The 25,094-nt window shown below is 42.3% G+C and overlaps 1 protein-coding gene across 5 annotated transcripts in view; it reads right to left on the reverse strand.

Annotated features, from left to right (window-relative positions):
- The window catches only part of EXOC2 (exocyst complex component 2), a 156,274-nt gene that overhangs the window by 43,866 nt on the left and 87,314 nt on the right, over positions 1–25,094 (reverse strand). For 4 of the 5 annotated variants that reach the window (XM_067751836.1, XM_067751837.1, XM_067751840.1 and 1 more), the window contains exons 13-22: positions 21,509–21,633; positions 15,876–15,941; positions 15,545–15,702; positions 15,056–15,177; positions 13,893–13,954; positions 7,602–7,682; positions 7,276–7,335; positions 6,533–6,594; positions 4,730–4,796; positions 861–977 (exon numbers count right to left, since the gene is read on the reverse strand). In XM_067751836.1, the coding sequence (XP_067607937.1) occupies positions 861–977; positions 4,730–4,796; positions 6,533–6,594; positions 7,276–7,335; positions 7,602–7,682; positions 13,893–13,954; positions 15,056–15,177; positions 15,545–15,702; positions 15,876–15,941; positions 21,509–21,633 (920 nt within the window). The remainder of the gene's footprint in view (positions 1–860; positions 978–4,729; positions 4,797–6,532; positions 6,595–7,275; positions 7,336–7,601; positions 7,683–13,892; positions 13,955–15,055; positions 15,178–15,544; positions 15,703–15,875; positions 15,942–21,508; positions 21,634–25,094) is intronic. The other variant, XM_067751838.1, reaches the window with a different exon arrangement.

The following is a 25,094-nucleotide window of genomic DNA, read 5'->3' on the forward strand; positions in this document are numbered from 1 at the left end:
AGAAAACAAGACACAGCCACCCACTCTGACATTTTCAATCTTTGAAAAAAAAATCCCAATCTAGTTCATGAACTGGAACCATCATTTGTAAAAAGTATGCAATCCATCAAGAGCACTTTTTGATTATAAGATTAACAAGATCACTATCTTTCTTATTCTTTGCACTGAGAAAACTGTACTGACATTAGAAAAGTGGTTCTAGCTTAGTTTTACTTAGAAATCTGATAAACTTTTGTCCAGGAACCAAGCAGCCTTTAATAATAACATGATTACTTCATTTTTTCCTTTTCTGCTTACTTGAAAAGTAGAATCAACAAAGTGTAACACTAAAAAAAACTACTCCATTGATTTATACAGGGCTCATTTTTGTCCACCTTTCTACAGGCAGGACTGAAGAGTGGAGGGTATGTACTTTTCAGGTAAGACAAAGCAACCTAGAGCTGTGCCCGCGTGCAGGAGTGTGTGTGCACGCACGCGTGTGTGCGTGTGCTCTGGCAGGCAAGCAGAAGCAATGCTGTGGCCCCCTGGAGCGGGAGGGAGGAAGAAGAGGTGGCTCTCCAAGCTCAGGGTTTGCTGTCGGCTGGAAGTAAAAGCTTTAACCTAAAAGAAGCCAAATCAGAGATGACTCCTAAAGATCTGGCTTTGAAGCCTTTCTTTCCTTCTCCTCCCTCAGTTTTGAAAAGCTCTAACCTTGAGAGGGCTTTGCTCTAGAGAAAGAGGAGAGCATTACCTCAGTGACTCCAGTGAGCTGTGAGGAGGAGGGCCCGGGCGCGGGGAGGAGCGGGGGTGGGGGGTTGAGGAAACAGCTGGGAACGAAGCGGATGACACCACCACTTGTCCATTTAACGCGATCCATTTACCTGTGTTATTTTTTCTATTCCCTGGAAGTTGTGCTTTTCAAAATGTTCTGCGATATTTCGGAAGGTGTGACGTTCTAGGTAGCAGCAATTACTCAGGACTATTAACAGTCTCTGTTCCTAAAACCAATACAAATTTTTAGAAAAATATTTATAGTAACAAATTGAAAGTCTAACAGATAACATTTATCACTTGTTAAATGTAATTATAATCTCTTGGTGTTTAATATCAATATTCAGTGCTTTGTTTTCTTGGTTCCTTCTTTCCAGTAACAGGGAGAAACAAAATACAATTCTATAATTCTACTAACTGCTCACTATGACATAACACACTATAGAGCCAAACAATGTTTGACTCAAATTCCTTTTGCAATTTATCAGCTGTATGGAAAAACAGATTGATGCAACACAGTAAACTAGTAAAACAGGATAGCTGCTTTCTTAGGAAAGGGATTCTACTTTATTGGTTATTCCACTTCATACGTTTTGCACCCCAAAAAAGCTATAAAAATGGATATTTAAAAATAACTACCAAAAAATGGAGAAACTCTCAGAAAATAATTTCTAAATTTCTTGTAACTTGGAAGAGAATTGTAATGCCATCCATAGATGGACTCCTTCAAACACCAGGCCTTCACAGAATTTCTTACGTAGAAGAGTCTCCCTCTTACGGGGACTCTCCCCCGGTCAGCCATGCAGGGCGCCAGTCTACACTCCCCAGGCTTCCCGCTATTTAAGGTGACTTCTTATCAAAATTACCAGACCCCCCAGGCTGATGAATCAATCATCCTCTCAGAGTTCAGAAGAACTGGCTTTCTAAATACAGTTCTAGGAATGGCACCGTCACTGTTCTTGGGGCTGTCTGAGCACTGTCCCTGCTCCCTCAGGCGTGAGGGCTTCTCTGGAACCACTGTGACTAACTTAGGGCCTTGGTTTAGATCCCTGACTAAAAACTAAGGCAGAACTCCTTCCTAGGAGAAGCTCTCACCCATACTTTGATCACTGCTGTGTACTAATCAGGGTAGCTTAGGTTAATGTCAGGAAGGCAGATGGGAATAACCAGGCCCTGGCAGGTGCACAGACCACAGGGCTAGGCTCACTGAGCCTGGATCACCCAAGAATTCCATTCAGCTCCCCCAAAATGTGTAAAACTTTCCATGTCTTTATTTAAAATTTTACTGTTTAGTTCTGGCAGAGTGTGGCCGATTTGCTGCCTTTTGCGGTCATCAACATATATAATTAAAAGGCCCAGGAATTATTACAGTGCTTTCAAAGCAATGAAAGTTTGTCAGTGGCCTGAATGACTCTATGGACAGGAAGTGGCGGCAAAAAAAAGCCTAAAACAAATGCGCTGTGCGTCTACTCCTCGTCCACGTTCTGTGTTCAAACCGCGTGAGGTGGGCACCAGGAGGTGACACGTGAGGCTGGGGGAGGCCCAGACCCCTGCCCACAGCTAACTATCACTGTTATGTGGCCCTTGTAAAGCGTGTGACATAAAGTCACCGTGACGCTTCATCAGCCACTCTGAGCAGTGGCATCCCAAATATCTCAACTGGTCTCTCAGCCCCAGGATCAATCCTTAACTACCCTCCAGGCACCGCCTCCCAGCTGCCCACCCCAGCCTGCCACACCTTCTCTGCCCTCTTCATTAATTAACTCTGGTTGATTTTTACCCTTGTAATCTGAATGGTTCTTCCCCAGAATGGAAAAACTATTTGAGTGATTTGAATTCTTACTCTTAGTAAGTGTATTTTTTCCTCAAATATAACCAATCACAGGAAACAAAAGTGGGAAGAAAACCTGACAAATAATCAAATTCTTAAAATTGAATGACTCATCAAAAGCTGACAAACAACTCAGATGAATACACATGTTTGAAAATAACAACTCAACCTATCCATGGCAGCACCTGCAGACTGAGGACTGCACGGCCTTGTGTACTGTTCTGGCTACCCCACATCATCTCTGTGATGCGGCCATCAGGCCACCCTCCGTGGCATGCCCGAGGTTCTTCTGTCAGTAAGCAGCAGACCAGCAAGCGAACCAGAAACCTAGCCCTCTTTCTTCCCACAAGGTGCCTCTCTGCTGGATAACAGGACAAGACCCTAAGAAGATCTCAATTACCTGGACCAAATCTAACACGGTATCATCCAATGGGGAAAAACACAGGAACTGAATTTAGTTCCAAATCTGGAACAATTTCAGGAGAGTGAAATGGGACAGAGAAGGTCCAGTGACCAGCAGAAGCAAGTGCGAAGCATGCAGGGCTCTGGGTGACAGAGGAGAGGAGGCGAAGGCATGGCTCTGGGGGAGTCCTGGGCTCAGAGCAAGCCGTGTTTGCTCAAGAAGGGAACATGTGAGCACACGGCGGCTGCTCCAAACACTGGAAAGATAGTCACGTAGAAATTAGGCTTGTCCCAAAAGACCCAGAAGAAACGTGGTTGGCCAGACAGGCAGCAAGGCCTTTCTCCACTGAGAAGGATCCTTCCTCGCATGTCCTCTCCCATTCACAGCGGGAGAACAGTTTGAACTCACCACATCGCCCTCCTCAGCTGCCACTCATCCCTGACCCAGCGCAGGCAGCTGCCCCTCGGCCATCCACACGCCCTCCCACGAGGCCTGGCTTCTGTCTGACCTGGCCTGATGCTCTGTCAGTCTGTGATACCGTTAAATATTCCTTTGCTTAAACGCGCTCTCCCACCTGTCCCTGGATTTCCTTCTCTGATTCTTCCTTCTCAGGGAACTTCCAGGCTCTCTGCCTCAGGCCCTCCCTTAAATACTGGCACCCTCAATATTATTTTTATATATTTGGCCCTCCTCTCCTCCTACTGTTTTCCCTAGTATTCTCATCCACTCCCAGGCCTTACACTGCTGACTCACAAATCTGTACCTAGATCTCTCTCCTGGGGTCCAATCACCCATTAGACATCCCACCTGAACATCTCTCATTCAACACATCTGGTCCCAAACTGAATTTTTAATCTTTCTTTAGAAACCATTTCCTTCCTGAATTCTCTTCATGAACAGTACTGTTATCTACCTAGTCACCCAAGTAATTAAACCTACAATAGCTTTTAAAAAAAAATTACTTTGATTAAACCCTATTTTTCCTAATATAACAAATCCTTATTTAGGAATTCAAACTTATAATAACTGTAGAAATTATATATGGCAGGAAATTTAGTTCACATGTTTTCTTTCTTGACAGGTACATACACATACACACACATCATTCAAGCTAATGACAAACCAGAAAGCGTTGTTTTTTTTGTCTGTTTGTTTTTTAGGATAGCTGGAGTTTGAATTTCAACAGCTAAATTCACATACAGGATAAAGTATATGTGTGAATCATTGCTAAACACATGCATATGTTTAAAATATATGTGTGTTTATAGAAAAGGTGATTTGGTTTTGGTTTTGCCATGGAATTTTGTGTTCAAATAAAATGCTATTAGGGAACTTAACAACAACAACAACAACAAAAAAAAAAATAGAGAAAAGCAGAGCTTCTCTGTTTAAAAGAGGGAAAATGGGGAGAAACGGTGCCTGTCCTTTGCCTGCTCTCCAGCTTTCAAGCAACAGGGTACCACACTCAGGATCTCCACACAATGCAGAGAGGAGACGGAGCTACTTAAGCTGCAACTTCAGCTAAAAGATTTTTAAGTGTGGAATATTTACAAAATTATATTTTTACTAAAACTTTCACAAAATAAAACACAGCTCCAAAGTAAGAGTAGCATGCTACAGCAGTAATGTGGTAACGAAGTATTAATAATTTAGACTGAGTTGTGAAACAGTCATAATGACATGTTTTATAACAAATGACATTTTACTTTCTATTTATCACCTTCATTATCTATGATCTTACTTACAGAAGTCAAACTAAAGTCTTCATGGATACTTCCAAACAAATCAGGAGAAGAAACATCAACGGAGAGACTGAATAGAAAAGTAAGAGAACAAGTTAAAGCACTAAAATTAAAAATGGTAACATAATGTTATATGTCAATTATACCTCAATAAAAAATGCAATGAAACCTATGTAAACTTGACTTTAAAACCTCTTCGTCAAAAATCATATAACTTTCTGTTTTTTAATATTTAACACCTAACAGCTCAGAGTAGACACTGTGGACTATCTATTAACATGGGCCACATAAAATGTGCTTTTGGGGTCTTCCCAATAATTTAATTTCTAGGTATAGACTCTCATAACTGAAATGTTTTTGCCCATCAGAATCTAGAGGGGATTTTTTCAAGCTCACGTTCATAGTAAATGACTTGAGGTGAGCTGAGTTAGGAAATTAGTTAATTTCCTAACAAGTGACCAGACACAGAAAGCTGCAGGGGAGGAAACACCAAAGATCCACTGATTAATTACAGATACAGCAGAATCACAAGTAACACCTTAGCAGGATTCCTTTTCTTTAAATCTAACCAACTGATTTTAGAATTCATATGGAAGACTAAATAGATAAAAATATAAAATAAGTTTAAAATAAAGAAGCAATAAAAGGATAACAATCTGAAAAACATTTAAAAAAAAAACTACTGGGCTTCCCTGGTGGTGCAGTGGTTGAGAGTCCACCTGCCAATGCAGGGGACGCGGGTCCGTGCCCCGGTCCGGGAAGATCCCACATGCCGCGGAGCTGCTAGGCCCGTGAGCCATGGCCGCTGTCCAGAGCCCTGCTCCGCAACAGGAGAGGCCACAGCAGTGAGAAGCCCTCTCAAAAAAAATAAAAACAAAAAAACAAAACTACTGATAATTAAAACAACAAACACTGATAGGAAACATTTGTGAACGAATAGAACCGAAGATAAAGTTCAGAAATACCTTCACTACATATTAGAATTCAATGATGTAAGGCACAGAAATTGTAACAAAACAAGAAGACAAGACTTATTTAATTCAAAACATCAGTAAACTGATTAACAATACAAATTCCTGGTAAATTAATGTGCTAATAAACATGTAAAAATCAAAGAAAAACTAGAATAACTAAATATTTATTAGGTCTCAGAGAGATAAGTGTCTTATATACTGAGAGGCAAAAACCATGTAAACATGGAAATAGACAAACATGGAAAAAATTCCAGTTGTCAGTTATAGATTTAAGAGGCATTTATTTCAGTATCATCTGTGTCAGAGAGCATAAACCTTAGGTACACAGAAGTTACACATGCCAAACAGTCAGAAAAAGTAGGTTTAAAAAAAATCCCAGAGAGCAGCATTATAAAAGAATTATCAAATGGATTTGGAAATATGAGGAATAGAGATGTGTCCTCTGGAGTCCAACTAACTTAGAATGGCCCAGACAGTGTCCCTTTAACAGGAGTGCCAGGGTAACCCCCTGCACCAGAACCACAACAGCTATCAACGAGGAGTCACGCATTTTAACTCCCTGTTCTATTATTTATAAAGCCTGTTCCTCTGGATCATCAGTAAGCTAACTGTGTGCTCAGTTTGTTCAATGTGCCCCTAGGAAAGGTGAGACAAGTTCAGAAGATGAAGAAATTGTGGAAAGAATACAGGCCAAATATATAAAAATATAATTCATATGACTACTTGCTCTCTCTTATTGGAAGCCCCAGGGTATAAGACCAAATACAGAACAAAAGCCTGTATTTTCAATCCTGGTAAACGCATCGGTGAGGCTACTCTCAGCTCTACTTACTGTGCAGTATCTACATCGGCATCAGGCTTGGTGCTCAACTGTTCCAGACAGCATATAAAAACCTAAGTCAAAAATAAGACGTTTCAGTGGTATGAACGCTTAGATACTAATCTATTTGGACATTAAAGATAATTTTACATAAATAACCAGAAATACAGTGTATCTCTATTAAGTGGTATGTATGCATATATATCTTCTGTAAGTGGATAGACTGTATGTCCCATATACAGAGTATATATTCACACACACATAAAAGTATGTAAGCACTGGGAACACACATCCCAACGTATGATGCTAAGTGATAAAAAAATTTAAAGCACCTATGTTCTGATCCCATTGTTAAGTTCTTGAATGTATTTTATTTCCTTCCTCTCACTCATTCACTCATGCGTTCAACTGGGTTTATGTGCCCACAAGGCACTGGTCCCAAAGAACTTGGTGCTCTAGGTACAACGTAAACAACTGTCATGTCATTTAATCTGTGCTCTAACAGATATATACACACAAAGTACTGTGAGAACACAAAAAAGGGGAGCATAATAAAAATGAGTTATTGGGGTACTGCTAAGCAAGGTGGAACTAATCTTACCTTGAACTTATTTACCATAAACTATTATGTTCTCAGACAAGAAGGAAAAAAGAATCCATATTTAATATCTGCTATACACTGATTATGAGTAGGAGGGAAGACTAATAATTCGCATTATTTCAGGCTTCAGGGCATCAGTGCTTTTACAAAGTACCTGCATGATGTTGATGCTTAGTTGGCAAACCTCTTCCTGGGTTTTCGGTTGCTGAAAGACCTGTAAGGAAGAATGAGAATTGTTGTACTTGGCTAAGAAAACTTTTTGTTTATGAAGTTCGATATAAGAAGTTAACACGTGGGAAAGTGTGTCCAGCGTGGGTCACCTGACTCTGAAAGGGGACAGGAATGGAGAGCTGGCCTCGGGCCGAGTGACTGTGGCCTGAGTGACAGGGCAGCAGCTCTGGCATCGCAATGACCCAAACCTGCAAGGGGAGTCCCCGGCTGCCCGGCCCCCACCGCAGACGGCTGCTCTCAGACACTCACGCTGGCTTCTCCGGGCTTGCACTCCAGGACTTCTCGCAGCGACTGCAGGGAGTGCACCACGCAGCGCTCAAAGTGGCATGGCTGCAGAAGACAAAAGCAACAGGACCTGGGCATGCAGACCCCGAGCAGAAGCAAACTCGGCCCTGATGCCCAGATTTCCAGACGTGAGGAAAGGGATGGAGACACACACAGCCTCCCCGCCACCCGGACCTAGATAGACCTGGCATGTTCTGCACTTGATATTTAAAGACCATGAACCCTGACAGTTGGAAGCACATCTAATTCAATTAGAATAGAAGTTGGGTAGAATGAGAATTTTTCTTCAAAATTCTACTCTCCTGAGAGGCAGATGCCGGGATGAAGCGCAGACGTAACATACTCTGGGACGAGCTCCATCTCCCGGGCCTTCCTCATCTCCCAGGGAACGTTAGTATGATGACCCAGAGGAAGGCCGACCTTTCATTCCAACCATCTCTACGGTCACCTTCTATGCCCATCAAGTCAGAAATGAAACCTGAAAATATGTCCAACAAATGGGCTTCAGGATGAGTCTGAATGAGCCCTAACTACACCTCCTCGTGCCAGGCCCACTCCAGAGGACGGTGACACGTGTTCTCGTTACGTGTACATCCTGGGATGGAGTCGACAAAACTGTCACTTCTACAAAAAAAAAGTACAGAAATAAAATAAGTGGACTGCAAAGTAGAGTAAGGGCCATGAAGAGAACAAGCGGGCACTCAGAGGAAAACTGATGGAGGGGTTCTGCCCTAAGCAGGAGAAGCCCCTGAGCCAGTGACAACATCCAAGCTGAGACCAAGGGCAAGAGGGGCCGCCCCCGGACAGAGACAGGAGGGGCCTGGACGTGCCGAGTCACCACCACGGGCCAGAGCCTGGTAGAGCCTGCACGGGGCAGGGCAAGGCTCAGTTCAGCTGAACCAGCTCTGGGCAAAATCTGCTTCAATTACTAAAAGAACTCAGGGAAAAATCGAACAGAAAAAAAGACACACCTGTATACAAACCAAAGAAAGACAAGTTTACTCTCTCACAAAAAGGAATCCAGGCTTAAGGAAAACTAATAGCACCTCAACTTAATGTCATTTTAATACTGCACTTTGGAGCCACCAGAGGGCACCATAAAGAACATGCAAAAGTCTTTAAGTGCAGAGAAAGAAGGTCGGGGGCGGGGGCAGGGGCAGGGATGGATGTGACAGAAAATACCGCCTACAGAAAGTAAAGTCCTGGTAGACACCGGCCTTGCGAACCCACCTACCTGCCCCAGAAGGTAGGAAAATCTAAGATGTTACAATAATAACACTGGGAATTCAACCCCAAATCCAATGGCAGGCAGTTCAGTGTTCCTGTGCTGTTTCCTAACTGTCTTGCCTTAGAATGTGAACAGAGAGCCCGGAGAGCACTGCCAGTGGGAAAGGGAGCACATGAGTCTACACAGCTGCGATTTCTTTTTTCTGAAAAGAAAGAACAGGCACTATCTCTGCATTTTGTCAGTGAATCACTCAAGCTGCTGATTATAACATCACATATCATTCCAGTTATTCTGAAAGGAGAAAATTCTCAGAATTATCCAAACTGAAAAAAGGCAGAAAACATTTTCAACAAGAGTAGAAAACAGGATGCTCTCCAACGAGCTGTTTCAGACACTCAGCTGAAAGCACAGTCATGGGGGCAAAGCTCATGTGCATTTCTTTAACTTGATAAGGACTCACAGGGAAAGAAAAACATCCTTATTTCAAACAAATGGGATCAGTACTATGTAAATGCTAAGAAAATGTAAAGTAGTGTATGTAATAGCCTTTGAGACAACTGACTCTCTGTTCAAAACCTGAGAATTTCAGATGTTAGGTAAACACTCAAAGCTGGACCCTGGACATTGCTCTAGGCCTGGATGTACCTTCCCTCTCACGGGAAGTCTGTGCCCACAGCTGACAGCAGGCTCAGCTCCCAGAGGCCTATGGGATTATTAGCACATTTCTTCAACAACGTCCAATAAGACACACTGGCTGGCACCAAATCACCAATAAGTGGCTTTAGATCTCTGGCTTGTGCGTCACCAAACACGAGACCAGCTACGCCATGGATACAGTATCTTACCATGTTACAAACTTTAAATTTATTAGAAACAAGCCTCTACAGTAACCACTTCGAAGGACTTTCATGGGGGCTTATCTACTACAAACAAACAAACAACCTTAGATGTGGCTGTTATCTCACACGCACACACTGGGGACCCAGATTTGCAGCCATCACACACGCACACTAGACTGCGTGTACAAAAAACACTAACCTGAAGCCAATACCTATTTTATGACTAAGTTGTTCATATTTTGTCCTTTTTTTTTTTTTAAATGAACATAAATCCTTGAAAACAGATGCTCCGTTTTCTCAAATTGAACACACATCTTTGTCTTTGCACAAGATGACCTGAAGCTGGTACTAAGAACCCAGGGTCAGGGCTGTGCTGTCTGCTCTGCCTGGCTTGTTTCATTTGGGGCAGTAATTCAGCAGTGCTGGTCCAGCGATGTCTCTGGCCTGCCATCCAGGCCTGCTGTGATAATTAGGGATGACAGGGGCATAGGATAGAGCTTTGATAATAGTAAGGCTTTACGTACATTTAAGGTATTTTTATCATAGTGGTCCCAGTATTACAAGTATTAGTTTAATAAATTAAAATTCTCTGTATGTGTATAAAGCTTTGTATTACAGCTTTTTTCTACAGCATCTCATTTAATCGTAACCAACACCACTGTGAACAAGCATTCTGCTTCTTTAACTAGAGGCAGAGAGGTTAAGTGGCTTCTGAAGATGGCACGGCTACTGAGACAGAACTGAGGACGTAACCAGACCAGACACTGAAGCAGCACAGGGCCTTCCCTCCACACCAGTGCCGCCCAACACAAGTGCAGTGTGAGCCACAAACACACGTCATGTACGTAATCTTAGATTTTCCAGGAACCACAATAAGAAAAGTAGAAGAAAAACCTAAATTTTAGTTTATAACGTGTAATATATCAAAAATTATTTCAACATGTAGTCAATACAGACAGTTGAGATCTTCTTTCTTTGGAGTCTGAAGCTGTGCCAAGTGGCTGCTGTGCTGGGTGGTACCGTCTGCTCTACACCTCCTTCCTCTAAATACTGGGTGGGCCAAAAAGTGCCTTTGATTTTTAAGTGAAAATAAAAGACACATTTTTCATTTTCACCAAGAACTTTACTTAACAATGTATTCGCCCTTTTGTTCCACTACCTTCTGCCATTTTCAGGCAACTTCATAATTCCATCTTCCCAAAACTTTTTATCTTTTTGAGCAAAGAACTGTTCCAGGTGCCTTTCACAGTCTTCCAGGGAATTGAATTCTTTTCCATTAAGAGAATTATGTAAAGACCGATAAATGAAAATCTGAAGGTGCAATGTCTGGTGAATATGGCAGATGAATCAGAACTTCCCAGCCGAGCTGTAACGGTTTTTGCCTGGTCATCAAAGAAACACGTGGTCTTGCATCATCCTGATAGAAGATTATGCGTTTTCTGCTGACTAATTCTGGATGCTTTTCATGGAGTGCTGCTTCCAGTTGGTCTAACCGGGAGCAGTACTTGTTGGAATTAATCGTTTGGTTTTCTGGAAGGAGCTCATAATAGAGGACTCCCTTCCAATCCCACCACACACACATTACCTTCTTTGGATGAAGACCGGCCTTTGGTGTGGTAGGTGGTGCTTCATTTCACTTGCCCCATGATTTCTTCCGCTCCACATTATTGTACAGTATCCACTTTTCATCGCCCATCACAATTTGTTTTAAAAACTGAACGTTTTCATTACGTTTAAGTAGAGACTCGCATGCGGAAATACGGTCAAGAAGGTTTTTCTCGCTTAACTTATGTGGAACCCAGACATCAAAGCAATCCACATAACCAAGCTGGTGCAAATGATTTTCCAACACTTGATTTGGATATTTTGATTTGGATATTTTGAGATATGTCGGCTATCTCCTGCGTGGTATAACACTGATTGTTCTCAATTAATGTCTCCATTTGATCACTGTCAACTTCAACTGGTCTACCCAACTGTGGAGCACTGTCCAGTGAGAAATCTCCAGCACGTAACTTCGCAAACCACTTTAGACATGTTCTATCCGTCACAGCACCTTCTCCATATGCTGCACAAATCTTTTTCTGCATTTTGGTTGTGTTTTTATCTTTCTTGAAATAATAAAGCATAATACGCTGAAAATGTTGCTCTTCTTCTTCCATCTTCAATATTAAAATAGTTATACAGAAATTCACCAATTTAGATAAGTCTTTTTTTTAAATGCACGCTGATATGACAGGTGTCACATACAATCTAACAAGATTGTTTCAAATGAAGTTAAACACAACTAAGTGCTACTAGAGCATCTTACGGAAAAAACCGAACGAACCTCATGGCCAACCCAATATTTAGTTATAGGATAGTTTGTATTTAAACATAAATACTTCTGAAAAATAAACCAAATAAAACAAATTTTTATTAAAATTAAATCCTTTAAAATATAATTACAGGGACCTCCCTGGTGGCGCAGTGGTTAAGAATCCGACTGCCAATGCAGAGGACATGGGTTCGAGCCCTGGTCCAGGAAGATCCCACATGCCGCAGAGCAACTAAGCCCGTGTGCCACAACTACTGAGCCTGCGCTCTAGAGCCTGCGAGCCACAACTACTGAGCCCGTGTGCTGCAACTACTGAAGCCCGTGCCCCTAGAGCCCGTGCTCTGCAGCAAGAGAAGCCACCACAATGAGAAGTATTCCCACCGCAATGAAGAGCAGCCCCTGCTCGCCACAACTAGAGAAAGCCCATGTGCAGCACTGAAGACCCAATGCAGCCAAAAATAATAATAAGATTTAAAAATATACATATATAATTATAAGACTTATTAAAAATAAATTCCCGTAATTTCAAGCATGATTTAATTTACAAAAATTTGGAAGTAAGCACTGCTGTTCCAAACACACACTTGTACAGCTTTGTATTAACTTAAGAAAGAACTTTGAACTTTGGAGGAAAAGAAGAATTTCAACTTGTCAAAAATTCCCCAACTGAGATTGGGACTGACATATATACACTAATACATATAAAATGGATAACTAATAAGAACCTGCTGTATAGAAAAATAAATAAAATTCAAAACAAATCCCCAATTGTCAGAGGAAAGCTGTGGACAAGCACACAAATTGAAGGACATGAAGAAATGTCACGGGGTGGCTGCTCCTCAACAACCTGAGCCCCACTACTTTGTAACTGTGAGCAAGTCAGACCGTTTTATCCCACTGTGCCTGTCTACTAAGGTAAGGCAGAAACTGCTGGGGCCAGGATTGTGCTCTGCTGAAAAACTACATTTTTTCCAGCCTCCGCTGCAGACAGGGGTAGTAGGCACGTGGACAAATTATGGCCAATTAGATGTAAGCAGAGTTGTCCGTTGTGGCTCCTGGGAAAATGCTGGACTTCCCTGCTGACAGGAATAAGGCTGTGGTGGCTGGAACTGCAGTGGCCATCCCGTGTCATGAGGCCATCCTGAGAGAGGAGCCACACTAAGGGTCACAAAGCAGGAGTCGGAGGAGCCCTGGACACTGCCCGTACTACATGACAAAGCTGCCACACCAGTCCCAACCTCTTTAGTGGGGGAGAAAAAGGAAATGCCCTCTTCTTTAGGCCACTGAATGTTTTAACCTTGCCTGACACCCACATACAGGTTGCTGTGGGATCCATGGGACAGACTCAAAAACACGAGAACTCACAAACTCTAACACTAATACTATTTTCAAGGGGATTCTGAAAATCTCAAAGCCCCATCTGAAAAGATGATTATTCCAGAGCGAACAGACCATGGTTTTAACTGCCCACCTGACCCCTGCATGCGTCTGGAGAAGTTCGCTGTTGCCTGTTTTGCCTTAGGGCCCAGCAACAGCACTGGTTTCCTATCGTGCTTTTCTGAAAAATTCAAATTGCTGGGTAACTTAGAATTACATTAAAAAATGTAACACAACAAAAAATAGTTAAGAGTCACAGGATGAAGAAAGATCACTCTAAAGGGGGATCCACTGTTTTTACTCAGTTTTAAATACCTGTGGTTAGTGTTAAGCAAAAATGACTCTGAGAAGGAAAACTTTAAGAAGTTTGCTTCTGCATTTCCAGAAACGTTTTAGAGTTGCAATAGAGAGCATATGCTCATTATCAAAATAAATCAATTATTTTGAATATAACAGACACTAATGATTAATCACCAAAAAGAATTTAAACTTACTAGGGACGTCAGGCCTTCACTGTCGACAACCCAGTCTTCCTTTTCAGCCAATCTCTTTACTTCTAGAGGGAACACAAGTACACGAGCGCGTCTTATTATAATTATCTCACTGAACTTCAGAGAGATAAAAATGCATAAAGGTTATGGTTTTTAATTGTTTTATGTAAGTTTGTAAAAAATCAGTGAAAGTAGGGAGAGAATATAATTCTGGTAGACTCAAGGATTTAAGTGTGTATCACTCACTGGATTTTTCTAATACAACATTAATGTAAATAAAATTGTCTACTGTGTAGCCCAATCTGGAGAATGCTGGGCTAGGTTCAGTGACAGCTTCAGACAACAACTTAGTAGTTACTCAGCACTCCTGGTAATATTAAACAGGTACAATACAAGACACACGGCATTTCCCCCTAAGATTTCTGATGACCAAAGTGGACTCTCTCTCAGTCCTGTATGCTCCCGATGATGACAACGTGATTCCCACGGAGGGAAGAACACGACCAGTGCACACCTGAGGGCTCAGCCCCGACCCGGGCCAGGGGCCGGTGCTGTGCAGACACAGCCTTCCTACAGCAAAGTCCTTGGGACAGATACCAACGGCTTGTGCCTTTCACAACAATATTCTTGATTGTTTTTGAAAATGTTTAATAACCCAAAAGGCTGCTTTGTAAAGATAACCTTCATTGTTTATGACTATATGCAGAAATCCTGAAAACTCTATAAAAGTATAAAGAAAATGAACACCTATAACTTCTGCGGCAAAGAGAAACTGTTAACAGTCTTTCTTCTGATTTTATGCTGACATTTCTAAATTAAAAATTTTAAATATACATATATATATTTTCAAAATTGGGATCATACTTTTATACACATTTTATATTCGACTTTTTCCACTTAGCATTTTCCATAAGGATGTTCTTATATCCTTAAATATTTTTCAAGTATACCCATCTTAATTTATATATGGTCTGGCATCTCAAAGTAAATAGATTTGAAAAGTTTCAAAAAAGGAAAAAAGTTATATTGAGCAGCTAAAGACAGTCTGAAATACTCAGATTTCTATCAGAGCATCTTTAATGTTTTTAAGGATTTGGAAGCTGGAAAGAGGTGGCATGTGCAAATAACTGTTGTCTAGCCAATGTCATCAGTTTTTCTCAACATACCTTCCGCTGTGTGCTGCAGTGTGACCACCACACAACGCACTCGAAGGTCCAAGACGAGGTCCTGGATCGTCTGTAACAGGTCATTAGGAATCTCAAGGGCAGTCAAGGATTCATAAGTAAGCCTGTAGAACAAACACAGCAAAACAAATGTCAGCAGAGCAGGATCTGGAAGCAATTCCAGACATCATTTTGGCCATCCCACAACGATTCACAATGGTGCTTATAAGCTACAGCGTTATGTTGAAAACATGGGGAAAGTAAGCCCATTCACAGGGATATCACAGTGACACTGAACTAAACAATGAAAAAGGTGACATTCTCATCAGACAAAAGCACCAGCAAGGTTTAAGAGCTTAGTTATCAGGTGACACACGGGAAACAGTGGACACAAAAGGAGACAGTAAAATTCTGTGTTGAGTGTATTAAAAATCATATCCACACTGAGTGTGTGGTATTTCCTCCTTTTCCGGAGAACGCGCCCACATTTACCTCAGAGTCTGGATGGCGTGAGCGAGCCCCTGCCCAGAGAGCTCGGCCTTCACTTCCCAGCCTCTGCACTGCCGCCCTCCGCCCTCCGTGACGCTGAGCGGGAGCAGGGCCCCCCGGAGCAGCTTCACCAGACAGTGCATTACTTCCTGGATCATTTTCTAGACAATGATGAACAAACAAAACTACATTAAAAGGTATCAACTTGATTAAATCAACTGGAAGAGTCGGCCTGCACAAGACAAATGTCTTCAATGTACATCAAGGTCTCTAGTCACTTTGCTTGAGAAAACCCTACCCCAAGAAAAAGTCTACATACCTATCCTTAACTCACCTTAAAATCATTTTGTCTTTGCCTTACATTCTTTGATCTTTCAATGTGGCCTGACTTCTCAGCAGTCTTAAAAATTAAAAAAAAAAATTAGTTGTCTTTAGAAATAATTTATAAAAAAAAGAAATGCTTTAGCAGTTGTATATAAAGAAAGCATGAAATATAGTTATAACTTGATTAAAAGGAATGTATAAGAAGTAATCTAAGTTTCTGATTAAAGGATGACCAATTAGAAAACCCTTCTTATTCCAACAAGAAGCTATTCATCTTCCTAAAACCTTTAAGTACAATTCTCATAAATAAACCTAAGTATTAAACTGAAACTTTCTGTAGGTGAATTTCACATGCTGTTTTCATCCACAGTTTTCTACAGTTAAGCCTACGGGCATTCAGTCCACAATGCCGCTCCAGCACCACTTCCCGGGCAGTGGGTGCAGAAACGAGAGGAGCAGAAGCTCTGGACAAGTGTCCGGACGCCTTTGGACACCCCGCTCCACTCCTCCCGACAGTTCTCGTGAACATGAGCATTAGCGCTGGCATTTTACTTTAAAACATTCCACATCACTGCTCTTCTTCCAGGGGCCTCACAGTCTAATTTAGGAGGGAATGTATTCTAGAATTGGTTGTTATCTGTTTACTGATAGCCATGTTTTCCTCTGATTGCTTTCTCCTTAATGTGTAGAAGACCACTTTACACTGATTAAATGAGAAATCTGTTCCACTGGATTTCAGTTAACTTTTTATTACCAAATTTTCTAACAACTAAATATTATTATACAGAATGTCCTAGCAGAGCAAACTTAGGGAACTTTCCAAAGGAAGAAGTAATCACAAAATGGTACAATGTAAAAGAAAATTCAGATACTTCACCAACATAATGTAAAAGTTACCCTTTAAAGGTAAAATACTGGTGTATTTGGTTAGAGAACTTTTTACTTAGGAAAAACTGCATTATAAATAATTATGACATTGATGCCAAGGTAATTTTAAAATACTTCAAGGTATGCTATTTCTATTTAAGGTATAAGCTAGAGAAACAGTGTGGAGAGTTGGTCTACAGGATCAACACCATTGACGGGAAGGAGTAAGACAAGGATAAGGATTGCTGACGTCTTCAACAAAGTATCAGACACCCTGACAGAAGAGGCCAGCACACACAGACACACACACCTCTTCCGGAGCTAATTTACACTTATCTTGCAGCTTTTATCATTTTTTTCTTTGTAGAGATGCGCTTTTAAAAGAATTTAAGTTTAGTTTTTAAAAAAACTAAACCCCAAATTCACAATAATAATTCAATCAGCAAATTTCTAAGTTCATTGGCCAACAACCATCAAAATTCTTTGTATATCAGGATTTACAGAAATTGATTCTTTTTAGGACAAATGAGAAGTAACTGAAGCGTTTTAGAGCTGCAGTGAGGCATGACCAGAGGGGCTCATGTCGGAGTTTGACCAGCTACAAAGACAAGAGACACAGGGCAAGGTGTGGGGAAAGGGGTGGAGTCCCCTGCCCTCTGCAGGTGGGACACTCTCCCCAACCTCCACGTGCCCTTTGGGGGTTTTATGAAGGCTTCATTAAGTAGACACGATTGATTAGATCACTGGCCACTGGTCACTGAACTCAGCCTCCAGCCCTTCTCCCAGAGGTCTGGGGGTGGGACTGAAAGCTCCTACCCTCTAAACACAGGGTTGGTCCTCCAGACAACTAGCCCCCATCCTCAGGTGGGAGACACTCATTATCACAACAAAAGGCATCTTTTACCACTCCTCACTTAGGAAGTCACAATATCAAGGGTGAGCAAGATCAAATATATATTTCTTATTATAAATCTCAAGATCACCGTTCCAAATTTACACCTCCAGCCCAAATCTTTCCTCTGAGGTCCAAATTTGAATTTCAGGTTGCCTACTTGGTGTCCGCAGAAGGCCTGGGCAGAACAAGGTGAAACGGTGGTGCTTCTGGGTCTGGAGTTTGCTGGCCTCCAGCTGGGAACTGCAGGGTCTCCAGCGTGCTGATTGCGGACTTTGGGGCTTGCTACCCTCCACAGTCACACGAGCCAACTCCTTAGAGTAAAGCTCATTCTCTTTATATACACGGTTGGAAACAGAGCCAACACCCTATTGGTTGTTCTTCTGAGCCCTGGCTCACTGTGCTGTGGAGGACGGATGGGAAGGGCCTCTGGAAGAAGGTGCCATCTGTCCCCGGGAAGGGTCAAGCCAACACAAACCTGCAAGTGTCCCGTCAGATGGGGTCTTTTCTGGTTTTATCTGCCGTAGCACCTAACGCTGAATTTTTTATACAATGGGCTTGTTCAAGGGGAAGATTATTTCACAGTCCTTTCTTTGTTCTGTGAAATATTTTTGAATCAAAAGAGTGAAAATCAATTGTTTGAAAAACATCATACCAAAATTTAGGTTAAACTTTGCCAGAACAATTCTGCCCACCAAACAGGTGCTAATGCACGCATGATGACACCTACTGGACAGAATAACTATTTAAACATCGAGGGCCTGTCTCCAAACACAAAAGAAGTGGAGAGGGTAGGGGAACTACCTGTAAGGCATACCTCTTGCAATTGTTAAAAAAATCGTTACTTATTGTTTTAATCTGATGAAGAGTTGAACATCTCCAACATGCTGAATTATGTACACTTTGCCCTACTTTTAAAAGAAAATTTAATTTTGGAACAGAAAGGACACTGTAATTTACATACTATGAGTTATGCAATTTTTTAAAATGCTGATTCCTAAAGTTTAAAAATTATTTGGATACTTTAAAAGTTTTCACCTCAAAATACACTACATTTAAAATATATCTAAAGGTAAAATCTTAACCTACTATTAACCATTTTGCTAGCTAAAAACCTTAACTCTTTCCTGCACACACAGACCAAAACTACTTTGTGGTAAGACCAACGGCTAGATCGCACTGTTTTGATTCACATGTTACCTCACATGGCCTTGACTGGTCTGAAGAACTATTTGTTAAACTGTTGGAAACTCCATCTAAATCTTTTAACAGATGAACTCGAAATAAAACAAAACAGTTCTACAACAAGAAAAAATAAGAAATTCCAAGTAAATTGTGTTTAAATATTAAGAGAGCTTTCTTGTATGAGATTGAAACCCTGGAACTCTTCCCAATATTAATTTAATTAAGTCTCTGGATCTCACTCATGACATGATTGGCACCCTTTCCTAACTCCTCCATTCCTTCCACTGTCCTCTGGTGTCTTTCTGGCTTTTCAATAGAGAGTCACTTAGTTTAAAAACATGCCCAAATCTGTACAGTGAATTACACTTAATAATTATTACCATAAACTTTTAAGAAAAGTTTATGAGTATAAACTGTTGGAAATTCCACAGGCACACCCAACTCAGCACAACTGATCACAATGATTTTCCAGTGCTGTGACTCCTGAGCTCATTTATTCCTCATCTGCAACTGAACACTTCATCTAGACGTTTAGACAACTAGGTATAACCTGTGAGAAGGAGAATACCGTCCCTTTTCACTAAATCATCTCAGATCAAAAAACCCTAGAAAGATGCAAGATGAGGCAACTACTGTCCATGCGTGGGGGCCACCTCCAGACACCGCTCCAGTTGGAAGGAAAACACTCGGCTGGAAACAGAACTAGGTTTCCAGACGTTTCCTGGGTTCTGCTCCTTCACACGTGAGAACCCGCCTTGGCAACGTTCAGCACGTCTCTGTTCTACATCAGCCCCACACTTCTCACCACTACTAAGCTTTGTTCGTGAAACACCTACTGTGTGCCAGGCCAATGACACTTCAAATACTGGAATAAATATTTACTCCAAATAATAAGAGCAAATTCTTTTTTATCTCCCCGACACGGTTATAAGCACTTCACTTAATATTAACTCATCTAATTCCCAAACCATCCCCCTGGAAGTAGGCTGAGAAGTAACGGTATCTGCCCAAGGTCACAGCTAGTAAGCGACACACACTGGGTGTTCTACTCTAACCCTGGCGCTCTGCAAGAGACGCCGTGAACACAGCTGTCCAGGCACTGGCATGGAAGCACCTCCCCTTTCCAGTCTCACAAGAGCTCTGCTTTAGAGGGAGCAGGTAAGAGGAGGAGGGTACAACACGGCAGGAGCGGGTGGCTGTCCCCCACTGCAGCAAAAGGCAAGAAACCCAAACCTTCCCCACCACAGAGGCCGCCACTCTCATCCAGCTGCCATGAACAAAAATGCGGGCTGATCGGGCACGTCTGAAAGCACAACGCTGAGAAAACTCTTTTCAGGACACCTAAAGGCACTCTCTTCTTCAGGCAGCAATGAAGGCCAGCCAAACTCTACACATATTTTATGGAAGACTGACTTTCTCTGCACAGTGAACTTTTTAACAGAGCTTTTGTAAAATAACCAGGTAATACAAAATGGACATGAAAGAGTTGTGAGGTATGTTATTTATTGCTATAATATTTGAATGTGTCAGTAACTGATACACTGCTGAAATTAATGTAAGAAAAAAAGAGGGATAACTCATGCTTAAGAGGTAGGTTTTTCTGCATGAAGGAGTCTGTTGTTTTGCATGCACTATTGTTTTTCTGTTTTTCATGTACTAAGTAAATTTTATGGCTTAGATAACTAACCTTTCATTTAAACAAACATCTAGGGATCTACCACGTTAAAAGGAAAAGAGATAGTGGCAAACTTCTTTAATAGCAGCATGAGCATGTATCCATGGTCAAAGGAGACTGGATGGATCCTGGAGAACCAAGACACCCACCACCTTCTGTCAAACTGCAGAGGTGTCCTTGGTGTAAAAGAGCAAAAGCGGTTTTGTGCTGGCAAGTGCACTAGCCCCAGGAAGACCCCGCCTCTCCCAGCTTCCCCAGGGCTGTGAAGAGTCTCCTCGGAGATACGAAACCAGAGCTGTCTTCTCCTGAGCCACCACAGCTCCAGGCAAAGGGCCTCAGAGTCTATATTCTGGGACCTGGAGGCCTGTCATGGGCACTTGACGTGAGACAACTGAGTGACGAGTCCGAATCTGTGTGCTACGCACAAAAGTCAAGAGTCGTTACTTTACGCTCGTAATTTCTGTGCTCCAATCATACATGATTAGGACACTAAGTACACGTGCAACTTGTGAGAGTGTAAAGCCTTAAACAACTTCTCCAGGCTGATCACATAGGGGCCAGAAAACAGGATCTTTAAGTTCTTTCCAACTAGGAAGTTCCCTCTCACTTGAGACCCACGTGCAAGATGCAAACATTTGATCCCTGTTGTATCACCTGTTCATCATCAATTGCACGACAGTTTCATCCACCACATGGCCTGACTGGCATTATACTCAATTCAGATTCTTTTATTCTTTAAGCCACTGTTTCCCTGAGCACTCACCCCTGCCTTCTGAGAGAGACGCTCACTGTTCTCCTTTACAATCAAGGACAGTGACTCCCGGAAGAGCTGAGTAACTTGTTCAAGGCCATACAGCTATTAAGTGTTAGGGCTTTACAGCATTTTCTACTAATCTTAAAACATCTGACAATACTTAGAGGCTTTGGACTTCTGAGGCTTTAAAAAAGTCACTTCAAAATCTAAAATTTTTAAGACTAGAAATCCACGACTTAGCTACAACTATAGTCAAATCTGTACACATACCTCACTGAAAAGGCTTCCGTTAACATATGAAATCCAGAGTTTCCAGAAGTTGGGCAGCTGACTTAAAACAAGCTTGGTCAATTTTTCAACAAATGCCACCCGGTGGGGAGTTTGGTATCTCCATGCTAAAGAGGAAAAGAATAAAATACTATTAATATCCTTTTGAATCAAGACTAAAAATGCGTTTGAACATACTGCTGCTCCCCCACCTAAAAACGTGCCCCGTGCTGTCCCACTTGGGCTGCAGAGCTTTTATCTGCTGATAGACCAGTATTTCCTTTTCCCACCAACTACCAACGCCTGTGGCGGCACAGTGAGCAGAGGGGCCTGCTTGCTCAGCGGGTCTGGCGGGGCAAGTGGGGAGCGGAGGCAGGACAGGAGACCTTCACAGAGGAGGGGCTTCGGCTTTCCAATCCTGCTGCCTTCAGGTTGTAACTCAGTGGTGGAAACTCAGTAAGGAATCAAATTATCATAAAGGGACATATTCAAGCACAGTCATGTAATTAAAAACTCCTCCCATAACAAATACATTTAACAGAAAGTAAAAACACTGAAGCCTCTTGGATAACACATCATTTAACGCAGTTATTGTAGAAAGTGGGAAACAAGGTCTGACAGATTTCTTGTGGGAAGAGTAAGTTCGAGGGAATAAAGGTGAAAGTATTACGTCTGCGAGCACCAACTATTTCCCAATCCCCCCACCCTTTATCACCTACAGACCAACTCAACATGGACTGACACGAGCTGCTTTCCAACGGTGGCAGTAGCAGACCTGGCGTGGCCACAGCTCCAGTATCACAGGCCAAGGACAAGGCAGGAGACAGGACAAGATCTAAAACCTGAAGCTTTAGAAGACCCACCTCATAAGGGTGCAAGCAGACTCTTACACAGGATAGTCCCCAAAATTAATTTCGAAAGACTAATTTTTTGAAAATTAGTTTCAAAAGATCCATGCTCCTGCAGCCGAACTGATCTCCGGTTTGCATCCCCTGCTGGGAGAGCTCATCGGGCTCCCGAGCTCACAGATCCTCGGCCAGGTCTGCAGGGAACCCGTGAAAGTGACCCAAGCTGACGAGTCCCCCTTGGTCTGAAGTTGCGACACCCAGGTGGCTCTGTGTGCGCACACGTCCTGCACACACACCGTCTGCTCCCAAGAGCAGTCGGCACAGAGGATGCCTCCACCCCAAGGGAAAGAGGGAACACTGCCTTCTCACCACTTAAAAAGAAATCTTTTTAAAAACCACAAAATAAACAAATAGGAAGTAAACTCAGCTTCTCTCTTGTTGAATCCACTAATTAGTAAGTATTCTGGGCTTCCCTGGTGGCGCAGTGGTTAAGAATCTGCCTGCCAGTGCAGGGGACACAGGTTTGAGCCCTGGTCTGGGAAGATCCCACATGCCGCGGAGCAACTAAGCCCATGCACCACAGCTACTGACCCTGTGCTCTAGAGCCTGTAAGCCACAACTGCTGAGCCCGCGAGCCACAGCTACTGAAGCCCATGAGCCTAGAACCCATGCTCCGCAACAAGAGAAGCCACTGCAATGAGAAGCCCGTGCACCGCAACGAAGAGTAGCCCCCGCTCGCCACAACTAGAGAAAGCCGGCGTGCAGCAATGAAGACCCAAGGCGGACAAAAACAAATAAATAAATGTATATAAAAAAAGAAAAAAAATTAACAAGTATTCTATGTGAAACGATTTTATGATGGGAAAAGTATCTGGACAAGTATAAATAAAAACAAACCAATTCCAAAAGGCTTCCAAAAAGATTCTGGATTCCATTGGCTGAATCTTTCTATAGCAGATAAACTGATAAAATGATTTTGTCTGAATTCCCCTTGGGATGGAGCGTCCCCGCCAGAGGTGCACACTGGCTGCAGGGCCGTGTTACCGAGGGGCTGGCACTCAGGCACCAGGGCTCTCGGAAAACACACGGGCTCCTGCAGCCTCCTGCCCGGTGACAGGGAACAATTCTGAGGGTCATGTGTTTTTGATCTTTTTATCACCAGCAGATTCTTTACACCCACGTGTGTATGTGTGTACTGAGAGCCCTTTCCCCTTGTTCCTTCTAAGCCTACTACATCCAAATTCTGATCATTATAACTAAAAAATGATTTTGGATCTTCTTTTCTTATTGATAAATTCCCACATGCTCTATCACCGAAAGAATAACTTTAAGAGTTATCTCCTAAGACTGATGAAAAGAACTAAGGGAATATGGCAGGAGTATCTAATTTGTCTCAATAGAAGTCATAACGTAGGCTTTTTTTGATCACAAGATCAAGAATGAGCTTCCTCAACTTTATTCACAGCTATTGTTTACTGCAAGCAATCCCTCATAATGTTCCAATTTCAATAACTCTGGAGAAATTAAAGCTGACTTACTTTGCTTTCACTTCTAGCCATGCTGGATTTAACCTCTGGTGGTGAACAACTAGAAAACTGTGGGGCGGGGGTGGGGGTGGGGGAATATCTAAACAAGCATTTCATAGGCAGCACAAGACTGTGATCCCTAAGGGAAGGGGAAGTGAACAGGTGGGGAGCCCACAGCTGCTCTGGATTTCTGCCTGCCATTTCTAGACAAGAGAGGTCAAGGGAGGAGGAACTGAAGCAAAGCTCAGTGGGCTTTCGGAGTTGGAAAGATGGAGTTCAGGGCAGCGGGGGTGAGTGGATGATACATGGAAGAGTTCTGGAAAGGAGGGAGGAACTACGTGGGAAAAAAGCTCCCAGAATCCACATAAGAGTCTTCCTAAGTCATGCTCATGTCCAGTGAACTTCACAGCCAGGCAAAGAGCAGCCAGGGAGTAGTAAGGCCAAGGGTTCCCAGGAATCATACGGGAGGGGAGCAGTCCTCCTGAGTGACCCCAGGCCATTCAGGAGTGGCCTCAAGTCTCCCTGGAAGGTAGGCTACTGCTCCAGCAACTAACCACAGGCCTTGGATGAATCAAACTTATTTGCAAGTAACCGGTAAAACAAAGTCTCACACTCTTTAAAGGAAGAGAACAAAACCCCGACACTCAACACTGAACATTCCCAGTGTCTGAGAAACAATGAAACATGATTAACCAGGCTAAAAGGGGAAGGAGAATCAGAACCAGAAACCAGGGAGAAAACTAGTCAAGAGTAACAGAGCCACAAATGACAGAGAGAGAATTAACCTGTAAGGACAATGTTCAAGTAAAGGAAAACGTGAAATAATGAGGAAAGAAAGGGAAGATATTTAAAAGAACCAAATGGAACTTCTAGAGATGAAAAAGTACATGAAACTTTTACATGAAACTTCAGCTTAGATGCTGAAGATAAAAGATCAGAGAAGGCATAACAATTAACTCTACAGTGGAGCACAGAGTGGAGAAACTGGGGTGGGGAACAGATCCTCAGTGATCTACGGGATAATCCATTGGCTTAACATACATGCAGTTGGGATTCCAGAAAAGGAAGCAGAGCAGAAAGGTATCTGACAAAATGATAGCCAAAAATTTTGCAAATTTGATGGAAATTTCCAGAATTAGATAAAATTGATGCAAGAAGCTTGACAAACCCCAGGCAGGATAAATTTGAACTGTTCAAGATGATGTAATTCATTAC

This window comes from Pseudorca crassidens, chromosome 10 (genome assembly GCF_039906515.1).
Source record: "Pseudorca crassidens isolate mPseCra1 chromosome 10, mPseCra1.hap1, whole genome shotgun sequence".
Taxonomy (NCBI): domain Eukaryota; kingdom Metazoa; phylum Chordata; class Mammalia; order Artiodactyla; family Delphinidae; genus Pseudorca; species Pseudorca crassidens.